Raw genomic sequence first — 24,725 nt, forward strand, 5'->3', positions numbered from 1 at the left:
CCCACAACCATGGTTACACTCGGTTATGTCAATAGGACTGCCATGCCGGCATTTAATAATAGCGCAAAACCACATGATTATTTCTGAAATGAGAAACGGACCACACCCTGATGTTTGGGTTAGTAGCCAATTTTTTTATTCACTGTAAGTATTGGAGCCCCACAGGCTAAACAGCTTGTGAACCATCATTCGTAGCACATAACCAATACAATACAGGACTAAACTAACCACGCATGCAACAGAACATGTGGAACGGCTCTTTGTCGCACACCCAGCGCTAAACGGAAACGCTAGGTGATTAAAAGCAAAGACGCAGCTCGGTTAGTTTAGACTGCAGCTCACTAACAACATTACGATCACAGCTGAAGGGTGAGGACAGGCACTCCCTTCACAGATTTACGGCTGTGTTATGCTCCATCTGGCTTTGGCTTCTCTCCGACAGGGTGACCACGAGCATCTGAGAGCAGCTATCTCTGCAGAGAGCCAGATGAACAGTTACTGTGAGAAATATAAATGAGCAGCCTCTTCAAGATTAAGCCTTTACTTTGCAAATGATTGCAAAATGTATTTGGTTGTATATTATAACATCAACAACAACAACAAAAACTATTAATTAACCTCAAGTTGAATAAACATCTACATACTGTGCATACAAGTTGAGCGTTTAGCCACACAAGATGTGTATAAAATCCACTACACTTCAGTGGAAAGCTTAACAGACTTAATGGACTATCTAAATTTTTTCATTACTATGGAAGAAAATAGGAAAATACTCTGATAAGAAGGATTTAAGCTTTAAAACAGTGAACAGCAAAAACAAGCATAATCTGCTGAGACTAATATAATCTCATGTCACTTCTGTTGGAAAATAAATTCAAGGTTTATATGCCCAGGTTAGACACAATCAAGTGTAAAAATTTGAGGAATCGACAAAGGGTAGCTTCCCTTCAACTGAGAACTTAAAATGATACTATGCCCTAAATGTCTCTCGGTCTTCTTCTACTTGCCAATGCAGACAGATGATTTGTGCACAAATTGCATGAGAGGCTTCCACTTCAGGATCAAACCACTGTAGGTCAAAATCATGTTACGGGAATAGTTTAAACAGCACCCCAATGCAAGGAACTTGATCTTTGCCAAATACATTGAAGTCTTTCCACTGGGAAATGCATTGGAGATTTGTTGAACTTCTCTCTGTATCTCTAGCAGCGATTCTGGTGAGGAATAAGAAGTTTCAGAGACTTGTTGTAGGTTGTGTGGGAAGCAGGTTATATTTGAGGTCCAGTCGGTCATGGAGTTGGGAAAAGTCACGTGATTGAAAGAACCCTCTGCCCCCTACTTAATTGTCACAATTCACACATAATCTCATTCCCATATGACACAGTTTGGCCAAACTTTATTGTCAGGAAACGGAGGGGGAGCAGGTCTTCCCTACAATCTCATCTCTGGAACTCCATTTCCTGTTTGGATGAAGCTCTACTGCCAAGAGCACACTAAGGCAGACAGTCAGGGGAGATGAAGACAGAGAGAGGCCAAAATAATTTGTAGTCGATCTTGTCAACTCAAAGTGGGGGGATAAGTATTTACACTTCACACGCAACAACCAAGAATGAAAAACCTCCCTGCATGGTAGGAATTCTGCAGCCAAGTCCCATGTACACTAAAACTTGCACTTTGGTGATAACAGTTAGAGATGCATCACAAAACAAAACTTTTAGCTCATTAGAGGCTATGACCAGACAACTCAAAACTTGGAATTCTCCAACCTCCTACTTGAAAAAAAAACTCAAGGATAGGCATGGAACTTGTAAAGTTGGGATAGATCAATAAAACCAAACTTTGGTGAAAAACAGGGATGGTAGCACTTAGGGCTGTGTATCGCCAACAATGTCACGATACGATACGCATCACGATACTAAAATCACGATATGATACGTATCGCGATATGGTTCAATTTAGAATTTAAATTTCTTTTGAGCAGAGTTTAGTAACAGTAATATGTGTTTATTGAATAACCAGTGTTATAACAGTCGTGATAACTGTTATCATTAAAGTCATTAAAAAAAAAACAATGATTTAAATTAAATATTAAAAAATTGTCACAAAAAAAGCTTCTTTTAAAAGCTTGCTTTTAAAGTCACTGCCTCAGTAACTGAATTGACAATAGTGACACTGAAGCATATCAACAAAGCTCAATGACTAATTTCACTTGCAACAGTAAGTTGACTGTAAGAAAACTAAGTTGGTTAATTATATCGGCTATCATATTATAATAATGTCTATACTGCCTGTTTTTTTTTTTTTTTTTTCATCTGTGTAAATGATTTTTTTTGGATATCAACTCAAAATATGTTCTAGAACAACATAATACAGGCTACAAAATATGGGCTACATGAGTTTACAATACACACTTAACAATAAGGTTCATTTATTAAACATAATGTATTAACATGAACTAACCATGAGCAATACATACTGTATTAGTTCATCTTTGTTAATGTTAGTTATTAAAAAATACAGTTGTTGATTGTTTGTTCATGTTGGTTTACAATGCATTAACTAATGTTAACAAGATTTACATGATGCGATGTGACCGCAAAGAGCACTTTCACTTTCACGATCAAAGTGCATGCCACTGATAAGTATTGTAAATGCAGTTTTACACTATACACATACCAATTAAATGCGCAGGTCTCCTCTAGTGCATCCTCCCCACTGGACGAGGCCAATATCACTTTCGTTTCGCTTTCAGATATCTCTATTATATGTCATCACTGCTTTTACCTTTCTAGATGTAATTACCGAAATCAAAACAGTCCATAAACTATATCCTCACGAAAACTTCAGTCAAGCCAGCTCGCGCGTCAACCTGAGAGGCCTCCAAGTTTCTCAGTTTCTGAATGGACAGTTTGGCTTGATTGACAAATGCTAACGTTCGGGCATGATTTATATACCATCGACCTGTCCTAAAACGTTAGCATGCTTTGATCGATGATTTGGAGATCGCGCGTTTCTCCGTTCAAGAGCGCATTTCCTGTTCACATCTGCGACAAAACAGATGATTATTTATGAATGAAAGCTCACAGAAACGTGAATGTCTGCTAGCATCGATTGACGTCACATGATTGGCTAGATTTAAAAGCAAGACAGACTCGATACGGCAGCTGCTGTATCGATACGCGCATCGTCAGGAGTTCATGACGATGTATCGTTGTATCGATATTCTGAGCACAGCCCTAGCACTGTTGTAGTACTCGAGACCAGGCTCCAGTCTTGAGTCTAATCCCATATTTTCATGGTCTTGGTGTTCACGGTCTGTGCCAAGTTCGCATGACATTAATTCAAAACCAGGCTTCATTCGCCCCAAAGGAAAGCATATTTACACTGTCTGAATCGATCAGACCCTCTTTAGGTCTCTGTCTTGACTTGGACTCTACTTACTCTTGAAGGTTGGACTTCACCAAGAAGTAGCACCAAAAATTGAAGCTGCAATATGGAGCTTCAAGACAACAAGGAACAACGTTAGCAACCCATTTCTACCATAAAGTATAAGGTATAAATAGCAAGTAGGGCTGGGACGATATGAAAAGACGATATACATCATTACCACGGTATAAAATGTCTATGAGATTGTGAGATCTTGCTATCTTGTGTATATCGTGGCATGTAAATATTTAGCACTATTGACATATCATGATATATTTAGTTATCGTGAAATAAGAATTTGGTCATACTGCCCACCCCTAATGGCAAGTAATAAAAAGATGCAGGGTGGGACTTGGCCCAAGCCCAGTTATGAACGGGGCCCACTGAGGTCCTCTAAGGTCATCTAAGTTGGCTTCTCCACCAATCGCTGATGGGATACGCATGGAACCATTTCTAATCATGCTGCTTCAGAACTCAATTCAGAGCTTCCTTTAATTAGTCATCTCTGTAGTCCCTCAGATGCAACAGACAAACACGGATTTACTTGCAGCTATGAAGAGAGAAAACAGCAATACGAGACTCCTAGTGTGTTGCCAAGTTTTTAGCTGGCCAGACAAAGCTCTGACTGTTCACAGTCTCTTAGCAGCCACTTCATGCACTGGTCTAGGTAGCAGCACTTCAGCCTCCCACGCTCAGGGTCAGGGCCGGCTCCAATTCGTGATAACACAACTCAAAATATTCAGTATAGAGCTGTGATGAAAACCGTGAACTCCAGACCTGGCATGCTGGCCCATTAGTCTGCTGCACTGATGTTCTAATCTAATTTGGCCACATGCTGGCAGTGCGGTCTGTCTAATAGGCAGCCAGAGGAAGAGGGAAGAGTGAGAAATGCTGTAAAGATGGAAACATCCTCTGTCAGCAAAGCTCTGGGTGTGCCTCAGCCGAGAGATTAGAGCCACTTTACAGCCATTAGTCACCTTCCAGTAGGAACAGTGCAGTCATGACTGATCTGCAGCAATCAGCACTGAGGCTACAGTATTACAGTGTATGATCAATTGTATGATCAATTGATTTGTCTCAGTTTGTCTAAAATATAGGAGTGAGAAACTTTAAACACATGGCCTCTATGACATGGGTGACCAGTCGACCATTTGCACAGTTACTTCCTGGTTTTTGTTAAGCCAGCTTGGGCATTTCCAGTGAACTGTTAGCTGTCATTCTGTACTTGCTGTACATCAACATAAAACCATCAATGGTTGACTTTTTAATGTTGTATTTATATTTGAATGCAGTTATCACACTTGCCTAATTTGCCAATAAAACAGTTTTATTGATTGCAATAAAGACGAAGCTAATGGGAACGCGGTGTCTGTAATTAGACACGCACATGCAAGATTATTCCAACACTTCAAATGTTATTTTTAATGTGATGAACAAAAACATTATTTGTTCATCCTTCTGAGATTGTCCAGATTTGTAAAACCAAACGTTTCAAGATGTAGGAAATCCAACATTTGATAGAAAACACTTATTTAAAAATAAAAAAGTCATTATACTATAACCATCAAATGGCAGCAGAGGACCATTTTTTAGCCATTTCCTGTAATAGTTTTTCACTCAGTTTCGCTTTTGAATAAATATTAAACATTATAAACTCACTAGGTTCAAAAATACATTTTGTCAAGGTGAAGCATGAAGTACTCACGACATCATGAAAAACAAAAACTTTTCTTGTGAATGAATTACAAAGAAAGCAATTGAAGATTCAATCATCAATGATTGGCACTGAATCTTACTAAAGTCCTCAATAAAACTTTAATTTATAGTGCGCTGACGCTTTTTTCCACACAAAAGTATAAAAACGGATGGTCGAACAGAATTTTGTCGAGGAGGAACACTAAGGTACATTTTTATTTTTATTATGTCGTCTTACGTTTGAATAACTAAATTAATGCTAGGCCTGACCATTATTCTGATTATAAACTAAACTAAGTATTACACTATTGACGCTCCACACCAAACAAGTGACATTTCACCAGAAGTTTTCCAGCTGGCTTATATTATTGTGCAAGTTCTAAAGAAAGCTCCGTGCAAATACTCCATTCTGCTCCCGGATGGCCACTGTCCTGCAGAGTTTAGCTCCAAAAAAACCTGCCTGGAAGTATCTAGTGATCCCGAAGACCTATATTAGCTAGTTCAGGTATTTAATTAATTAATCTCCAAAGGTGGCCCTTCAAGAATAAGATTTGGCACTACTGAACTATGGCGTTGACAGGTTTTGCTCAATTAACAGTACACAACACTTGAGCTGCCACTCATTGGTGATATAGTGTGCAGTAGCATTTGACAATGGCATGGGTTGCAAATCCCGTGCAACAAACCCACGATAACCTTAGAAATTCACCGTGCTCTTTTCAATATTTGTGGAAGTTTACTTGAGGTTTTGTGTGCGTGTGTGGGATTGGCAGCAAGCAAAGCATACCATTCTATCTCTGCTTTTTGTGGACTGATTCATCCATCACTGAGTAAGTTTTCCCCCAACCTTTAATACAACAAGCTACAACAGAAAGCTTTCTCACAGACAGCACCCTGTTTTCAACATAACTGTCCTATTATTCTCATCTCCATCTTTGGAGAGAACCCTGATTGACACTGTAAGTGGAGGGTGTGTGTGAAGAACTGGACGTGAGAACAGCCCTCTGTTGACCCTGTAAATAAGCCTGTCCTACAGCCATTCATAAAGCCCACTGTGATTCCCAGACAACTCATATGAATGGAGACGAGACCTGAAAATATACTCCACTGTACGGCAATTAATCCCATCAACACCTGCTGATTACAGTTCTAATATGATTGGCAGAATATATCAGTCTAATAACTCTAGGTTTAGCACTTCACAGTGGGCTGTGTTTGTGCTATGAGGGTGAGAAAAACAGAATTGGTATTTGCCAAATAAGAGATCTATTGCTATTGCTAATTGTTACTCAAAACAAGCCTAATCGTGTTTCTTTAATTCCCTTAAAGTTTCCCTGGTAAAAGGTCGTTTTTTGCAGTAATTAGTTTACTGCACAAGGTGGCAACCGTGCCCTTCGTACCCACAAGGTAGTCAAAGAAAAACGGCATAAACAGAGCAGACCGGAACGCATGCAAGCTACAGGGACAATGGAGGCCTATATAGACGACCAAAAGAATACAAAGATATTTACATGGGTTGTAACTCATGGCGAGAGATTGCTCAAAACTGTGCATGCGTCGAACGGCTGTGTACGCCTACGAGTCAAGTGAAGTATACTTTGCAAGGCTGTGCATGTATGCTAGCATATGCGTAAAAAACAAAGTATACCCAGGGTGTAGCGAAGCGCTGAGCACCTATCCCACCAGAACGCGCTCCCTCAGCTGGACTGAGTGGCAAAAGAACCTGCTGCATGACTGGTTTTAATAGGGGAAACTGTGAAAATGCGAGTAAAACAAACGATTACACTAAAGGGCTCGAAAGTGTTCCTTACGACATGTCAAATAAACCTAATCCATGGATATCGACATGCAACCAGGAGTCGTGTTTCCTGACATTTATATGTGCCTGATTTCAACACTGGGGAAAGAAATAAAGCCTGTGAATGCTTTATAAAACTACAATATCGGTAGGTCTAAATACAAGTGCTCACTTATATTAATGTTATATATATCATCATATCGTCCAGCCCTAAATATTGTTTAGTTTTTGTCAGTGTTTATTTAAAAACACCCAATTACGCCGAATATAAGATGGTAAATATTTAATCGACGAGTTATATAACAATACAATATATAGGGTATGATTTTACCCCAACATTTTGACACAAAATGATGTCCAACTGGAGTCCAGTTGTTTCTGTGAATTGCAGTGATCCATTTGCTTCTTTTTTCTGTAGCTTTCAGCAGTCTGTAAAAATATACCTCAGATTTTGTGTCGAAGCTATTGGTACTGTCAGTCGCAAAGCTCTTTTCCGTGTTGGATGTGTTTTGTGTGTTTTTCGCGGCATTCACACTGAAAAGCAATGCTGCCACTCAGTCTTTTGCCACTCAGTCATACCGGTCGACGGTGGTGGTGGCGTCATATGCATACCCTCTATTTCACGCTGAGTGATCTGAATAACATCTGATGTTATAAAAATAGGGATTGGTTGTATGATGAAAATCTTATATGATGGCATGTCTCAATATCAAATAAGTGTTGTTATAAAGATCAACATGACTGTCTTACAGCCATAGGTTGCAGAGCTTTTTATATTGGCCAGTGGGTTTGACTGAAGCCAGTAATGACTTACTAACAGCATGGGGTTTACAGAAGGACTCCGTGAGAGTTTTACGTCTCCATGATGATCGCATGGAAACGCATACACGAAGAAGAAAGAGAAACGAGGGGCCAAAAAAAAAAAAAAAAAAGAGGTGAACAGAAAACAGATTAACTAGTCAGTCACTGTGAGAGACAGACAATGCTTAATTAAAACTCTATACAGACTAGGACAAAGCAAGGGAAATGAGATTGAGAGAGTGAGAGATATATCAAAAGTGAAAATTTCTGACCTGAGATATGTGGTTAATGGAGGACTCCATCCTGCGCAGCTGTGAGGCCTGGATATCCAACAACTGCAGGACATTGTTGGCTAAGGCATTGATCTGATAGGCCACGCTCGCCAGGGATTGGGTGGTGTAGGCTTTGGTCTCCTCCAAGGCTTTCCTCTTATCCTGTGCCTGCGGGTCAAGGTCAGAAAAACATTTTAATGCACATTTTCAGCAATCGTTTCAACCTATACACAGTCCCACACACAGTCAGAATGCTGCAAACAAAACCATCCATTCCAATCTGACTGCCTGGTGACTTCTGGAAAACTGCACAAGTTTTTAATCAGTCTTGGGAAAACAAAGTCATGTTTACATGGTGCTACAATAAGCAAAGTAATGATCAAGACACTGGATTTGACAAAGTTTGCAACTAGGGGTGTGATGAGATCTTGCGAGATTAAAATGTGACAAGGTGAAAAGCGGTCTTGTGATATTTCCATGACGGAGTGTGAAGGTGAAATTAGGATAGAATATGCCATTGCTACGTTTACATTACACCTCCACTGATGTTTTGCTTTTTATGAAAGTAAAAAGAAACATTTAATTCAGTTAGATAACAGTTGCTTCAATCCCATCCAGCTCATCCAACACGAGCTGCAGAGTCCTACGTACGGTAGTGCAGTAGGAATTAGACTAAGTAAGTAAGTGACGGGATGACTGACAAGACCATGGCGGAGGATTCATGCACAACAAATTTCTATTTCTATACATATCGTAATATAGTCCAGCCCTAAAATTAGTATAGTTTTTGTCAGTGATTATTTTAAAACATCCAATTATCCAGAATACAAGACGGCAAATTCTAACATTTTGAAACAAAATGATAACTGCAAATCCACGTTTTGCTGCATGAACTCCAGCCGTTTCTGTGAATCGCAGTGCTCTATTTGCTTCTTTTTTCTGTAGCTTTCAGCAGTCTGCAAAAATATACCTCAGATTTCTTGTCAAATCTTGTTGTACAATCATATCACAAAGCTCTTTTCCATTTTGGATGCTTATGGCCGACGGTGACGTCACATTCACACCCAAAGTCATGGGGCTTTCAAATTCTTTTGTGGACCAGTTCATCTTAATCTTAATATTTAATCTTAAAAACAAATAGCAGAACATCACACATTTCAAAACAAATAAAGTACATTAAACAATGACAATACATTTTTCACAATTTAGATTGCAAAACAACTAGAAATATAATTGCATGAATATTTTATAATATTATTAATAATAAAATAATAATGATAATAAAGTATGTTTTTATATATTAGAATTAAATGTATTTAGTATACTGACCAAAGCTGAAATAAAAGACATTTTTCCTGTATTTTGGTTCTTTATATGGGTTATCAGACAATTAAACAAAATTAAATGGTATTATTGTGGATTATAATTATAATTATAATATATATATATATATATATATATATATATAATATATATATATATATATATATATATATATATATATATATATATATATATATATATATATATATATATATATATATATATATATATATATATATAATATATACACACACACACACACAGTACAGTCCAAAAGTTTGGAACCACTAAGATTTTTAATGTTTTTAAAAGAAGTTTCGTCTGCTCACCAAGGCTACATTTATTTAATTAAATACAGTAAAATCAGTAATATTGTGAAATATTATTCCAATGTAAATCAGCTGTTTTCTATTTGAATATATAGTAAAGCGTAATTTATTCCTGTGATGCAAAGCTGAATTTTCAGCATCATTACTCCAGTCTTCAGTGTCACATGATCCTTCAGAAATCATTCTAATATGCTGATCTGCTGCTCAAGAAACATTTAATGTGTACAATTGTACAAAATATTTGTGTACAATATTTTTTTTCAGGATTATTTGATGAATAGAAAGTTCAAAGGAACAGTGTTTATCTGAAATCTAATCTTTTGTAACATTATAAATGTCTTTACTGCCACTTTTGATTGATTTAATGCATCCTTGCTGAATAAAAGTATTCATTTCTTTAATTTCTTTTCAAAAAAATAAAAATAAAAATTCTTACTGACCCCAAACTTTTGAACAGTAGTGTATAATGCTACAGAAGCTTTGTATTTCAGATAAATGCTGTTCTTTTGAACTTTCTATTCATCAAGGAATCCTGAAAAAAAAAGTACACAACTGTTTTCAACATTGAAAATAGTCATAAATTTTTATTAAGCAGCAAATCAGCATATTAGAATGATTTCTGAAGGATCATGTGACACTGAAGACTGGAGTAATGATGCTGAAAATTCAGCTTTGATCACAGGAATAAATTACTTTTTCAAATATATTATATATATATATATATATATAAATATACAGGACACAGTTATTTTAAATTGTAATAATATTTCTCAATATTACTATTTTTTTTACTGTATTTTTAATTAAATTCCAAACTAAATATTTAAATTCTAAATTCCAAACTAAATATTAAAACTTAAATTCTGTGGTTCCAAACTTTTGGACTGGACTGTATATTATATATTATATTATATTATGTCAATGATGTGACGGGTCATTTTTTGGCCCAAAGGCCTTAATAATAATAAAAAACAAAGATATGACATCCAAAGTAAGTAAGGTAGTATAACTAGATCTTTTTTATTAAATCCAAAAGGTTTTAATTATATTTTGCTACATATGAAGGTATTTTAAAGATTTTGAAGCGTCAAAAGTCATTCGGTTTAACCGTCCAAAGACCAATACAGCCATTTCAGTTGTGATTAAAACAAATGTATATATTTTTTATTCTGGCATAATTTTATGACATCATATATAAAAAGGTATTAAAATTGCATTTAGAAGTCGTCGCTTTGTTATGAGAAAGAATGTCTAGAAAAATTAATTTAATTGATGTCATTCGGAGTAACCAATACAAAGGGACCATTTCGATCAAGTCATGCGGTCAATATCATGTGACAGGATATGACATCATTCCGACACCTGCAAAGGACCACATGGTCATGAAGCAAAGTAACTAATTCTCTCTTAACTATTTAAATAATTCATGTTGTTTTCACTTGTTCATATGCATGTCCAGAAACATCAGGTCATTCGGTGCAACCGCTATAAAACATATACACATATGCATTTACATATACACACACATATATTATATTATACATATTATATATATATATACTACTTATAATTATGTATATATATATATATATTATATATATATTATATATATATATATATATATATATATATATATATATATATATATATATATATATATATATATATATATATATATATATATATATATATATATATATATATATATATATATATATATATATATATATATATATATATATATATATATAGCTTAACTTTCACTTACAAAGACTTTAAGTAACTCTAAAACAAACAGAATGATGAAATTTGCCTTTCAAACCACAACCGCACAGAACTGAAACTCAGTTTTTATATGTGGTATTTTCTCAGTTCTCGAATTGGCCTACCTCTGTGGTAAACCATGATCTCACGGAGGTAAACTATCTCTCATGCAAGGCCTTCAGTGAAAGAACTTCAAAACCTGATGCACGTGCAGATAAAACTGCATTTTTCGATAATTACAAGCCTGTTTGTACTTTTTAAATGAATAAAATATTGCAAAAAAAAACGTACAAAGCTTATCAGTTATAAACGTTTTTGCTTTAACACATTAAAATATAAACTTCTATGTAAGGAATATATGGACCAGATTTTCTGCTTGAAAGAATGAAGAAGCGCTTCCTCCAGAAAACATCAAAACAGCAAGGGCCGTTTGACAGAGAAGATAGATAATTCTGTATTAAATACAGCATACTGTACACCAGAAGACATTTACACACGGCAGCTCTACAGGCATTCCCCATTGTAAATTATGTGATGAAGGTATGCAATAATATTGTTTTGCAGATGTTCCACTGAAAAATGGAACAGCTGTTCTTCGGACAAAAGTCATGCTATTTTTAGCAAGTGTTTGGCAAGAGAAATTGACGTCGTTACACTAGAGATGCACTTCCCAGAGTCTTGCTTTAAGAATCATTAAATTCACACATACTGGAAGGGTTGGAAATAAATGCATGTCCACAGTAGTTTCAGTAGCTCAAAGCTGAACATTTTAAACCCTGTAAGAAGATTCAGACTTCATTTTAATGGTGCTGAACAAGATGTGCGAATAGGATCCAGCATTCTCCACAGACAACTTAAAAAGGATCGAAGATGCCATAAAAGGTTGTAATCTCATATCTCTTAAACAGAACATTTGGCCCATTTCCAGTCTGGATGTACGGTACTGTTATCAGAATCTGGTATTATTCTGCTTTATGGCTGATCTGTTGATTGAATTATAAATCTCATAGTCCATATCTGGCTAAATGTAATGTACATAAGTAGGGCACTTTTTGGTTTGAAGAAAATGTCAGTTTGAAAAGTTTTTTTTGGATTTTTTGATGAAAGGAAAGTTCAAAAGAACAACATTTATCTGAAACAGAAAGCTTTTGTAACATTTCAAATGTCTTTACGGTCACTTTTGATCAATTTCATACATCATTGATGAATAAAAGCATTAATTTCCTTATTTTTTTATTAGTCTTACTGACCAAACTTTTGAACAGTATAATGTTACAAAAGCTTTCCATTTCAGATGAACGCTGTTGTTTTGACCTTTCATCACATTAGAATGATTTCTGAAGGATCATGTGACACTGAAGACTGGAGTAATGATGCTGAAAATTCAGCTTTGATCACAGGAATAAATTACACTTTACTATATATTCACATATAAAACAGCTGATTTAAATTGGAATAATATTTCACATTTTTTACTGTATTTTGGATCAAATAAATGCCTTTGTGAGCAGAAGACACTTTAACAAGTGTTTATGATGGTTACATACCATTTTAGAAACATTGAACTGAAACTTTTGTTTAAAATGGGAAGCGTTTTTCTAAACCATATGAAACCAACGAGAATACTAAAAGTACGTTTCTAAAAGAATTCTTTATCATCACCAATCTTATTTGACATTGGCCCATGGATCTGATTCTTCAAGACACCAGACTGTGGGAGCTGATAAGGCGAATGTGTGTTGGCGTAACAGAAATGGCCTTGTCAACAACCAGAGTCATATGTTCTGGTCCAGCTGTTACATTTCTTTCCATATTTGCCCTTACAAAAACATCAATATCCTTCTGGCCTTGTAGTGGGACCCATAATACACCAATCTCACACTAGCCCATCAAAGCTAAACAGGCAGATCTTTGGAAAACATCGTTATCTGAAGGACATTTCACCCACATACAATGTTTGATTGGCATCTTCAGAAATCACCAAAAACTTCCCACGAAGCAAGCAAGAAAGGCAAACTCCCAGAAGACAAAGGCAAAAATGTCTTTTTATCTCTTCCACGGTCACCCTGAGATAAGAAAAGGCAGAAGGTGGAGAGGAGAAAGGAAACTCTTCCTTGTTGAACAATAGGCGATAAAAAAATCTTAAATATCTTTAATGGTATAACTAAAGTCTTATTTTAAGAGGTCTTAAATTTGGGGGCAGAAAAGAGGAATCACGATACGGTTTAATGGGACTGCTGAACTTCAAAAGGCTTCAAATCAAGTGAAAACTTCAAAATTATTTTATTAAATGAATGTGAACGCAGTTTTCAGAACATTTCACAATCAGTGAATACTGCGTATTTATGTAAAGCGGCAGCTTTTTATCTGTTGTTGATGAATCAAGACAATGTTTACATATTTTATACATATTTTATCTCCCTCATGTTTGAATGTGAAGCTGGAAGTAGTAAAGACTACAAATAAATTAAAGAGTTTTGCTTGTAAATGTCTCCTTGTATCATTTTATTAAGAAAAAACAAATTATTTAAAGGGTTAGTTCACCCTAAACTGAAATTTGCGCACAAAAAGTATTCGTCGCTTGCACCACTGTAGTCACGTTGACTATTTTAACGTTTTTACTTCCTTTCTGGACCTTGAAAGTGGACGTAAAGTTGTATCGGAGGCCAAAAAGCTCACTGATTTCATCAAAAAAGTCTTAATTTGTGTTCTGAAGATGAACAAAGGTCTGAGAGTGTGTACTTAATGACAGAACATAAGAGCAAACATAAGGGATTTATTTGACCAATCACAAGGCTTGATGAACATTACCATTACAAGTAACCACTGCAGTCCTAGCTTAAATTTAGGGTAGGCAATTTCAGAGAGGTTAGCAATAATAAGATCCCACCCTCCCTTCAGAGCGCCTCCAAAACACACAAAGTCTACAGCGTTAAACCTCATGTCTCAAAACATTACAATAATAATGAACCTAAACAACTTTAGAGTTCTAGTTGTACCACCTGACTGCTGCAGATTGATTTCGGAGTTGATAGTGTTGACAGAAATGCATAAATCCGAGTTTGAGGATGTGAACAGCTCCGGGTAGCTCCATCTAACGGTTACAAAGTGGCGTGAACGCGGCATATGTTCATTGTTTTGGTTCAGGAGGAACTGTAAAAGTCGGCTGCTGTTTGTTTGTGGCTCTCTGTGACTGACGTCTGTCTACATTTCTGCATATCCTTACGGGACGCGCTGATGACGTGTGATGTCTGCGCAATCAGGGCGGGCGGAGGTATGGAAATACATATGTTTACAGGTAGTTAGGACTGAATGCAATGACTGGACTAGACTTATGCCGATATTCGGTAATGCGATAAATCGCGATAATGAATATTCACGATATTGTAATCGTCGGCACTTCAGAATACCGTAAATAATAATTTATTACCAATTATTAATTTTTTATAAGGCAATTAAGAATACTTTACCCATCAATCGTATAAAATGCACAACACCGCTGTATTCTGCGTCAAAAGGACACGCGCTCAGAGATGTAAACAATCCCAACGTGCACGAGAAGCACATGGCGGAACAAGGAGACGAGCTGAATGAAAGTGCGCGTTCACTCTCTGACAGCAGAGGGCGCTGATGGAACAGCAGCGTGCAGCGGTTACCACGGAAACCATGCAAACAAAGTAATTTCATTCATTTTTTTGTAATCTCAGTGTTGTTCATCACAGCACCAAATACTGAATACTTAAAAACGACTTAAAAGTAATTTATTTTCAAACCTAAACATTTTTATATTTTAATCTGGACTACAACATGCCCTAATGATTAGAAATGTTCTGATTATTTGTTATTGTTCAGTAAAACTTACAGCTTCATTAGTTAACATGTTAATTCATTATCACTAAACTGACAATAAAAATACTTATAAAGTATTAATTATTATTAATTAATGTTAATTTCTTAGTTACTATTTAATAACATTACTAAAATCAAAATAACTTATTTAATGGACCTGAGATAAAACTAACAATGATCAGTTGTGTTTCTAAACTAACATTAACAACAAAAAAAACTTTCTGTAACAAATGTAGCTATTGCTCAATCTTAGTTAATGCATTAAATAGAGTAAAGTGTTATCTGTTGTTCGTTATAGCCTAATTCTTTTGCATTTTAATCTGTTTAAAAATTGTTTTTGTTTTATTAAAAAAAAAAAAAGAGTTCTTAAACCTGTTAAATTATGACAAAAATGGTTTTGCAACGTATTTTAATACCGCAATAATACCGTATACCGTGATAAAAGCTTCATCAATTAATCGCAACATGAAAATTTGATACCGTCACATGCCTAGACTGGACAAACATTTTTTGCTCCTGAGACTACATGTTTTAACATTTAGACCACGTCTATTATTGATTGCTATCAGGATGTCAAGAGAGTTTCAACCAGTATAACATCTTTCAACCAGATGTTGAGAGTTTCAACCAGAGAGTTTCATCTCCACAACTTCATAAAACAAAGCATAGGGTAGATAGGCTGATCCTAGTTCTGAGTGCACAGGAAGGAAAAGCCTACGTTTCCTCCCTAGAGAAGAGTTTGAGTATCAGGAGAGACACTCCACCCAACACACTGGAGGAGACCACAGGAAGGAACAGTAGCTCTTTTGGACACTTTTCTTGGACATAATAAGCTCTGAGGCATAGTACTGTCTTGGACGGTGGCGAGAGTATCTTGGCATGCTTAAATGAAACTAGAATTAATTCCTTTCTGGCCTAGAAGAACATTCACTTGGTAAAATACTCAAGGTTTAGCTCACGTTGAGTTTATCTTCATGCTGAAGAACAAGTCAAAACACTCCTCTTGGAGAGCAGAATGTGGAGGTTTGTTTGGATTTCCTGTAGTGCTGACAGCCCAGCTCACGCCGCTCTAATAAATATCCTGAGGGAAATGTACTCGGAATATCAGGTGAAAAAAATGTTAGGAATGTCCCTTATTAACACTGCGTAACTCTTGTGAAGACGCTGATTGGCTCTCCTGACAGGAAGAGGGATATGGGGATATGACACATCCAAGAGTTTGTGTTTGTGATTGTAGTTGCATTCCATTACCTCGGCTCTGAGACTAGCTCACTATTATGCTAATCTAGTCAATTAGTTATTCAACAGCTTATATTTTTGGTAACCCTTTGCATTTATTAGTATATTACTACTAGTTTTTCTTAGTGACCGGTCATTTCACTTTTGCATTATATAGACTCAAAGAGTAAAGCATTACTCTGTTTTTACTCAAAGCACGATAAAGCATTGAGGAGATACAGCATTATGTCTAATTTCACAAGCTCTACATAAAATTCGTTTGCGCGTTTTTCAAAAATGTTTTGAGAAATCGTTGTGAATTCCACTACTTTTTGTCAGCGTGGTCTGAAGATGACCGTTTCAATTTTCGTGAAAACTGAGAGTGCAACTTTGGACAGTTGGTGGGGAGGAAGAGGAAGAGGAAGAAGCAGCAGTAGTTTCGGTGCTTGGCCCCTAATTAGTCATTCAGGCAACCCACTAGCTAGTCATTTTTATAAATATACGTTTTGCATTTATCATTCTGCTTAAGGCCAGTTCACACTGTGCCAACAAACTCCCCACAAACATTCTGCTGGTTGTCAGATTTAGAATGTCAGGAAACATACTGTCATTTTCACATTAACCCAACAAACGCCACCAGGGTTTAACCACACTGACTCAACCGATTTGGTATTCATTAAGGCAGTGTGATCTAGCCTTCACAGGCTTAGTTTGTCCAAAAATTTATATTCTTTCATCAGATGCTCATACTCTTCCAAGCCTGTATTACTTTTCCCCCCATGAAGCAAGAAAGGAAATGTTAGAATGAATGCCCACACTGCTCCTTTGAACAATGAATGTAAAATGAGAACAGGGGTCAGAATCTAGAAAATCTTCTTAAGCCTGTAAAGCCTAAAATATGAAATAATAGTCAGAAAAACTGAACTTTTCTAAACGGAACTGTGTATTGGACCTACAGACAGGGGAATGGATGGAACTTTATTGGACCTACAGACAAAAGGATGGATGGATGGAACTGTTTATTGGACCTACAGACAAAAGGATGGATGGATGGAACTGTTTATTGGACCTACAGACAAAAGGATGGATGGATGGAACTGTTTATTGGACCTACAGACAAAAGGATGGATGGAACTGTTTATTGGACCTACAGATGGATGGATGGAACTGTTTATTGGACCTACAAACAAAAGGATGGATGGAACTGTTTATTGGACCTACAGACAAAAGGATGGATGGAACTGTTTATTGGACCTACAAACAAAAGGATGGATGGATGAAACTGTTTATTGGACCTACAGAAAAAAGGATGGATGGATGGAACTGTATATTGGACCTACAGACAAAAGGATGGATGGATGGAACAGTTTATTGGACCTATGGATGGATGGAACTGTTTATTGGACCTACAGACAAAAGGATGGAACCATTTTATTGGACCTACAGACAAAAGATGGATGGATGGAACTGTTTATTGGACCTACAGACAAAAGATGGATGGATGGAACTGTTTATTGGACCTACAGACAAACGGATGGATGGAACTGTTTATTGGACCTACAAACAAAAGGATGGATGGATGAAACTGTTTATTGGACCTACAGACAAAAGGATGGATGGATGAAACTGTTTATTGGACCTACAGACAAAAGGATGGATGGAACTGTTTATTGGACCTACAGACAAAAGGATGGATGGATGAAACTGTTTATTGGACCTACAGACAAAAGATGGATGGATGGAACTGTTTATTGGACCTACAGACAAACGGATGGATGGAACTGTTTATTGGACCTACAAACAAAAGGATGGATGGATGAAACTGTTTATTGGACCTACAGACAAAAGGATGGATGGATGAAACTGTTTATTGGACCTACAGACAAAAGGATGGATGGAACTGTTTATTGGACCTACGGATGGATAGATGGATATGTGTATTGGACCTACAGACAGAGGAATGGATGGATGAAACTGTTTATTGGACCTGATGGATGGATGGAGTTTTTATAGATAGATAGATAGATAGATAGATAGATAGATAGATAGATAGATAGATAGATAGATAGATAGATAGATAGATAGATAGATAGATAGATAGATAGATAGATAGATAGATAGATAGATAGATAGATAGATAGATAGATAGATAGATAGATAGATAGATAGATAGATAGATCGATAGATCGATAGATGCTTTTATGGCTCATGAGAATATGGAGAATATGGAGCTCATAGTCAAGGAGGGAAACAAAAAACAAAAACTAAATTTTATTCATAGCCTTCTAAAGAGTTCAAACTGTGTGTCCTGTGTGTCAATTCTTTCAAGCAAAAGAACAGATGGAAGTCAAGGCCAAAGAAGCAGGGTTGTAATTACAGGCCTCTGACGGCTCTTTAATCTGTTATAGCCACTGTAATCGCAGTGTCTGATCACAGGAAGGGGCATTTTAGAGCGCTTCCCACCCAAGAGCATACTGCCTCGCAACACTGCCTGGGTGAAGGGACAGCTGAGGATCTCCTCCAGGAAAAATAATTAGTATTTGTAGGATTTACTGATGTGGCTTTGCTAGAGGATGCCAGCGAGAAAAGGATTATGGTCTTGTGGCGTAATCTAGGTACTGGCATGAGCAATGCTAACGCCACTTTCCAGGACATATGTTAGCCGGAGCTGAGCTAGCGGTGGTAAAGTCTCGTCTCTCCCATGATAACTGCACTAGCCCCTGACCTTGATTCTGTAAACAGAGACATCTGCGGGGTTATTGTGTCCATTTCCATGGCGACCCTCAATGAGATTCAGGCACAATTTAAGCATACAGTGGCCCCAAAAAGTAGTTGGATGCTTAAATTACTGCATTTAAATTCATATATCATTGCATTAGACCAGAGTTGTGAGACTCCATATATGTATATCGCGATTAAAAACATTGGAGTTTTTTATATTTTTATATTGTCATAATTTCACAGTTACTCTCCCAATTAATGTAGAAACAACTTAAAGACAGTATATTTTAAATATTTGTTTAATGGTATCTTTTTATGAATGATACTAATACTGGTAATGATGTTTTTTCTTTACGGTATTCACTGCATAGATTATAAATGAAATATAGATTAATCCGTATTAAAGCTTCAATTTTCTCGGTTATATTTGTTCTTTGATGAACATTAATGATAGACATCTCATCAACTGGTTTATTAGGCTGCTGTCACTTTAAGAGCTGACGCTGCCGAACATGACGCGGATCTGACGCGCGTCTTATTTTCTCACAACTCTTTAAGTTCATTCAAGACGTTATTCAACTAATTTATGACTGCTCTCATGAGGATACTCAACAAAATGGACATTGACATAATCTGGTGTGTTTTTGTTTGTTCAAGCGCGTGCGTTTCTGTGCACACAAGTCGAGTATGTCACATGACAACATTCACAGACAGTGCATTCTCGTTTGTCTTGTGGTGCTTGAATGATTTAAAATCATTTGCATGAATAAAAGCGTAATTATGACAGAAAAAACTGATGCTGCATTAAGTGTGTTACATATTTTAACTTGTTAAACTGAAAAAAAAAATAATTCTAATATTTATAGTCTAATATTTTTGTTAAATATATACATGTACGTGTGTGTATTTATATATACAATAAATATACACAGTACACATTATGTAAACAGACTTTTATTTTGTTAATTGTGATTAATCATTTGACAGCACTAATATATATGCGGCGTGTAACGCAGTCACTCCTACTAGCTACTTTGTTGGGTTGAATTTTATAATATATGCATTTTTTAATTATAGGATTTATAAAAGGCATCTGAAATAATAAGTTAAGAGAAATGCAATGTTGATTTTTCGATACATAAAGACTGAAACGCTTCCAATAATCATTTTCCGAAGAATAGACACACGATATCAGCTGCTCTTTCTCTCTCATCTCATCTCTCTGACAGCGACTCGATACACAAACCCTCCTCCCCTCACACACTCGTTTCATTTGCTCATGGATCAATATTGATGGTATTACAGGACTTAAATTTTGGCGTGGGATTGCGCATAATTTTACTCATTCACATAGATTTTCTGCTGAGTGCACATAAAGCCACATTTCAGCACTAAATTGAGTTCTTTTTCGCTGCTTATTGCGCTTAAATAGTCAAACACACATACAATGTCAAAATTATTCACGTAAACACAGTCAGTAATGTTTTAAGTGAACGTAAATAGTTGAGAAAGAAAACGCATGTGTAACAGTATATTGGATCCGTGCGTCAGGTCTTAAAGTGACAGTAACCTAATAAACCTGCTGCCAAATTATGAGATAATATCAAAAGTATCTATATGGCTTATATCTATATATAATATAGAATCTATATGGTTTTTCCCCATGGTATCAATGTCAAAATTGTGGCCAGTGAATATGCTGAGTGGTTAGTAACTTTTAAGTAACTTATTTATATATATATATATATATATTCCTTTTCAGTCCGTCTCAAAAGGAAGCAAGTTTATGGTACTTCATGTTTGTGCAATGTAAAACAGTCAAAGTTAGCGGTGGTCTGGCCACAGTGGCCAGACAATTAAAAATATGTTGAGGATTATCAAATCTGTATTAAAAATAGTCATCTAAGCCCAGCAAAAGAAAAGCCCAGGCTGAGAAGGACAGAGCCCATGATACAGCAATCTGCCCTGGATGGCACCACCCTTATTCAGACTCACTGACTCATCCACTGAGAAACAAGCTGCACCTATGAAGGCCACAGGACAAACAGCTAGATTAGAAAAGCTAAAACACACATAACCTCAGTCTGGTTCAGGAGTATTTTACAACTTTTATCTATGAGAATGAGAATTCACAGCACTGGCACTGAGGTCATTCTCAAAGGAGATGATTTAAAAACCACATCGACCAATGAGGTCAAGCATGAATCAGGTCACTATCTATTCTGCAAGCGGATTGGTCACAATTCAGTGGTTGAACACTTATGTAAAAAAGTATTTTTTTTTCTATTTTATTACTAGTGTTTGATACTATTGTGGAAAAAAATGAAATACTATTTTTACTGCGCAGATGACAAAACTGAAAATTGAAATCCTATAGATTTCATTTAAATAGGGACCAGTATATGAAAGACTAAACAACCACCAAAAACACCCTAGCAACCTCATAGCAACAGCACTTATTTTATTAAATTTTTCATTGACATATCAGCATCAAAGGCTATATTTGTGGCAGAAATACAACAAAAATATTTAATTTATGGTTTTTACTAGGGCTGCCCCCTAATAGTCAACTAAACATTTGTCGACGAAAAGGCTTGGTCGACTAAATTGTAGTCAGTCAGTTAATCACAGAAAATAAAAAACTCCAGAAATTGGCGAAGTCACACATGTGACAGATCACTAACAATGCTGGTCCAGGAAGAAAATCAAAAGTTTGGGAACATTTTGAGAGGGTCAAGAATGACCTCAAAAAGGTGACGTGACCTCAAACATGACTTGTCATTTAAAACGTAAGATGTGAAGTAGTAGCCTAACGTTAGCCACTTAGCCGCTCTCCCTATTGTTAATGTTAACCTAGATAAATGTGCGTTAATATTAGGCACATATCCACGTGTTTGTGCGGAGTGCGGGAGCTGAAGTATAACACGCTTACTGCAAGAGGCGCCAGCGCGATCACTTGCATTTTTTTTTCTGGAAACAACCCAAAAAAATAAAACTAATTTTTTGGTCATACAGATAAGAGTAATGCATCATTCAAAACATTGTGTAAACTCAAAATAACAAGAAAACGTTGAGCCTTTGTAATATAAAGAAAACAAACAGGATGTGCTGTTTATTAACCTGTTATTTTACATTTGATTAGTTCATTCAATTTATGTACCTGAAAACTACTGTTAGACCTACCTGAAAAACCTTAAAAGCACTGATTATTTCATTTGTATTTTTGTTCTGCTGTATTTATTTATTTGTGCATTGCTTGTAGTTTAATTATTTTTATTTTTTTTTTTAAATTTATGACAGTTCACTTGTCTTTAATAATCTTTGAAATTTATATTAGTAGCTTTAGCTGTGGTCTCAAATTGAATCGAGAATTGTTAAATTTCCCTGATATCTAAAATATTGGTTATTTATTACAACATAAGTATACATGGGTGAAAAACAACAAAAACAATAACTATTTTATTCATTATTATGTTTTGTGGTGGGGCATGTGAAAATTTATTGAATTAGGCTAATTGAATTAAAAAACCAGAATTGAATAATAAAACATAAAATCATAAAATCATAAAATCAAATCAAGAATCGAATCGAATTGAGACCTTGTGAATCGAAATCGAATTGATTTGGAACATCTGAATCGATACCCAGCCCTAATTATTATGCTTTATATGGCTTATTAATGTAAACGTGCAATCAGTCCACTTATAGCTTAAAATGAACAACTGCTAATCGACTACAAAAATCTAATGCTTCATTTTTCAGTGTCTCTCTTAAAGGTATAGTTCACCCAAAAATGAAATATATCCCATGATTTACTCACCCTCAAGCCATCCTAGGTGTATATGACTATCTTCTTTCAGACAAACTCAATCGGGGATATTATTTATATATATATATATATATAGAGAGAGAGAGAGCTTGGAAGAGCCAGGATATTTTTAAATATATCTCCAATTGTGTTTGTCTGAGATAGTCATATACACCTAGGATGGCTTGAGGGCGAGTAAATCATGGGATAATTTTCATTTGTGGGTGAACTATCCCTTTAATAATAGCTGTCTTTTCACAAGTTCTGCTGTAGGCCTTTTATATCACAATAAAATCAGACTTATTGTTCTGTACACAATACCCAACATCCTCCACAGAGAAGCCTTGCTGGAACAGTGGGCAGCAATCTTCACACTTGTCCTATTATATGAAACCCTAGTCTGCAGTGCACTTGGTTTGCTGAAGACAGTGCTTGAGTCACGCAGGACAGAACGCTGAGAGACTGCTAACAAGTGCCATTGAGCTGGCCAAGAACCTAAACTCCACAGAAAACCAGTCAGGAGATGGAAAAAAAAAACTAAAAACGACTGCTGGAAAAATCAACACAATTTAGTACCAGTCCTTAACACGTGTATCAATTTCATATTTGTGCGCACAGCAGTGGCGGTCCACCACCTGTTCACGGGTGCTTTCTGTTGGTTTGCGTCCTCTAGCTAAGCCAGATGGCTTGTGTTCATTAATGCATCCTTGTCAGAAGTCAACCTGTCCACAGAGGTTACAGCAGCAGCACGCCGTCTTGCATTCCAAAAGAGGAACAGTTGCTGGCCAAACATGCAAATTGGGCTCTGGGGTATTTTAAACACCTTATACAAAAACATTAAACACCAGAGATTTTACTTTAATGCATGCATGAAGCAATGCAACTTGCATTTCCATAAATGTAAGTGTCTCAAAGGAACAGTTTGAGTTGGCACCAATAATGCCCCTTTCACAAGATGTAATATCAGTCTCTGGTGTCTCCAAAATGAGTTTGTGAAGTTTCAGCTCAAAATCCCACACAGATCATTTATTATAGCATGTCAAATTTGCCTCTATTTGGGTGTGAGCAAAAACACACCGTTTTTGTGTGTGTCCCTTTAAATTCAAATGAGCTGCCTGCTTTCCAGAAGAGGGCGGAGCTTTAACAGCTCAACAACAACAAAGCTGGAGAATCTCACGCAGACAAAATGGAATCAGCGGTTCGGAGCGCCAAAGTCACGTGATTTCAGCAGTTTGACACGCGATCCGAATCATGATTCGACACAAAAGATTCATAACGCTCTGAATCTTCCTGAAGCAGTGTTTTGAAATCGGCCATCACTAAATAAGTCGTTATTTTGTTTTTTTGGCGCACCAAAAATATTCTCGTGGCTTTATAATATTAATATTGAACCACTGTACTCACATGAACTGATTTAAATTTGTTTTTAGTACATTAATGGATCTTGAGAGAGGAAGTGTCAAATGTCAGTTGGGTTGAAAACAGACAAACCCAGCGGTTGGGTTAAATGTTTAATCAGCATGCTGGATAGTTTTATTTAACTCAACTAATGTTTAAAATTATATCTGGCTTAAAATGAACTCAAAATATGTTGGAAATTAAAAATCAGACACATAATTACTAGAGGAAACAATAATAATCAAAAGGTGAACATTTATTAATAAATGTTCATTTTTTACAAACATTAATAAATGTAAATTTCCAACCAGCCATATATAATT

General features: G+C 36.2%; 1 protein-coding gene across 5 annotated transcripts in view; it reads right to left on the reverse strand.

Moving 5' to 3' along the window:
- abi1a (abl-interactor 1a) overlaps nt 1-24,725 on the reverse strand; it is a 72,509-nt gene that overhangs the window by 44,786 nt on the left and 2,998 nt on the right. For all 5 annotated transcript variants that reach the window (XM_067378126.1, XM_067378127.1, XM_067378128.1 and 2 more), the window contains exon 2: nt 7,993-8,160. In XM_067378126.1, coding sequence (XP_067234227.1) covers nt 7,993-8,160 — 168 coding nt within the window. The remainder of the gene's footprint in view (nt 1-7,992; nt 8,161-24,725) is intronic.

This window comes from Chanodichthys erythropterus, chromosome 23, assembly GCF_024489055.1.
Source record: "Chanodichthys erythropterus isolate Z2021 chromosome 23, ASM2448905v1, whole genome shotgun sequence".
Taxonomy (NCBI): domain Eukaryota; kingdom Metazoa; phylum Chordata; class Actinopteri; order Cypriniformes; family Xenocyprididae; genus Chanodichthys; species Chanodichthys erythropterus.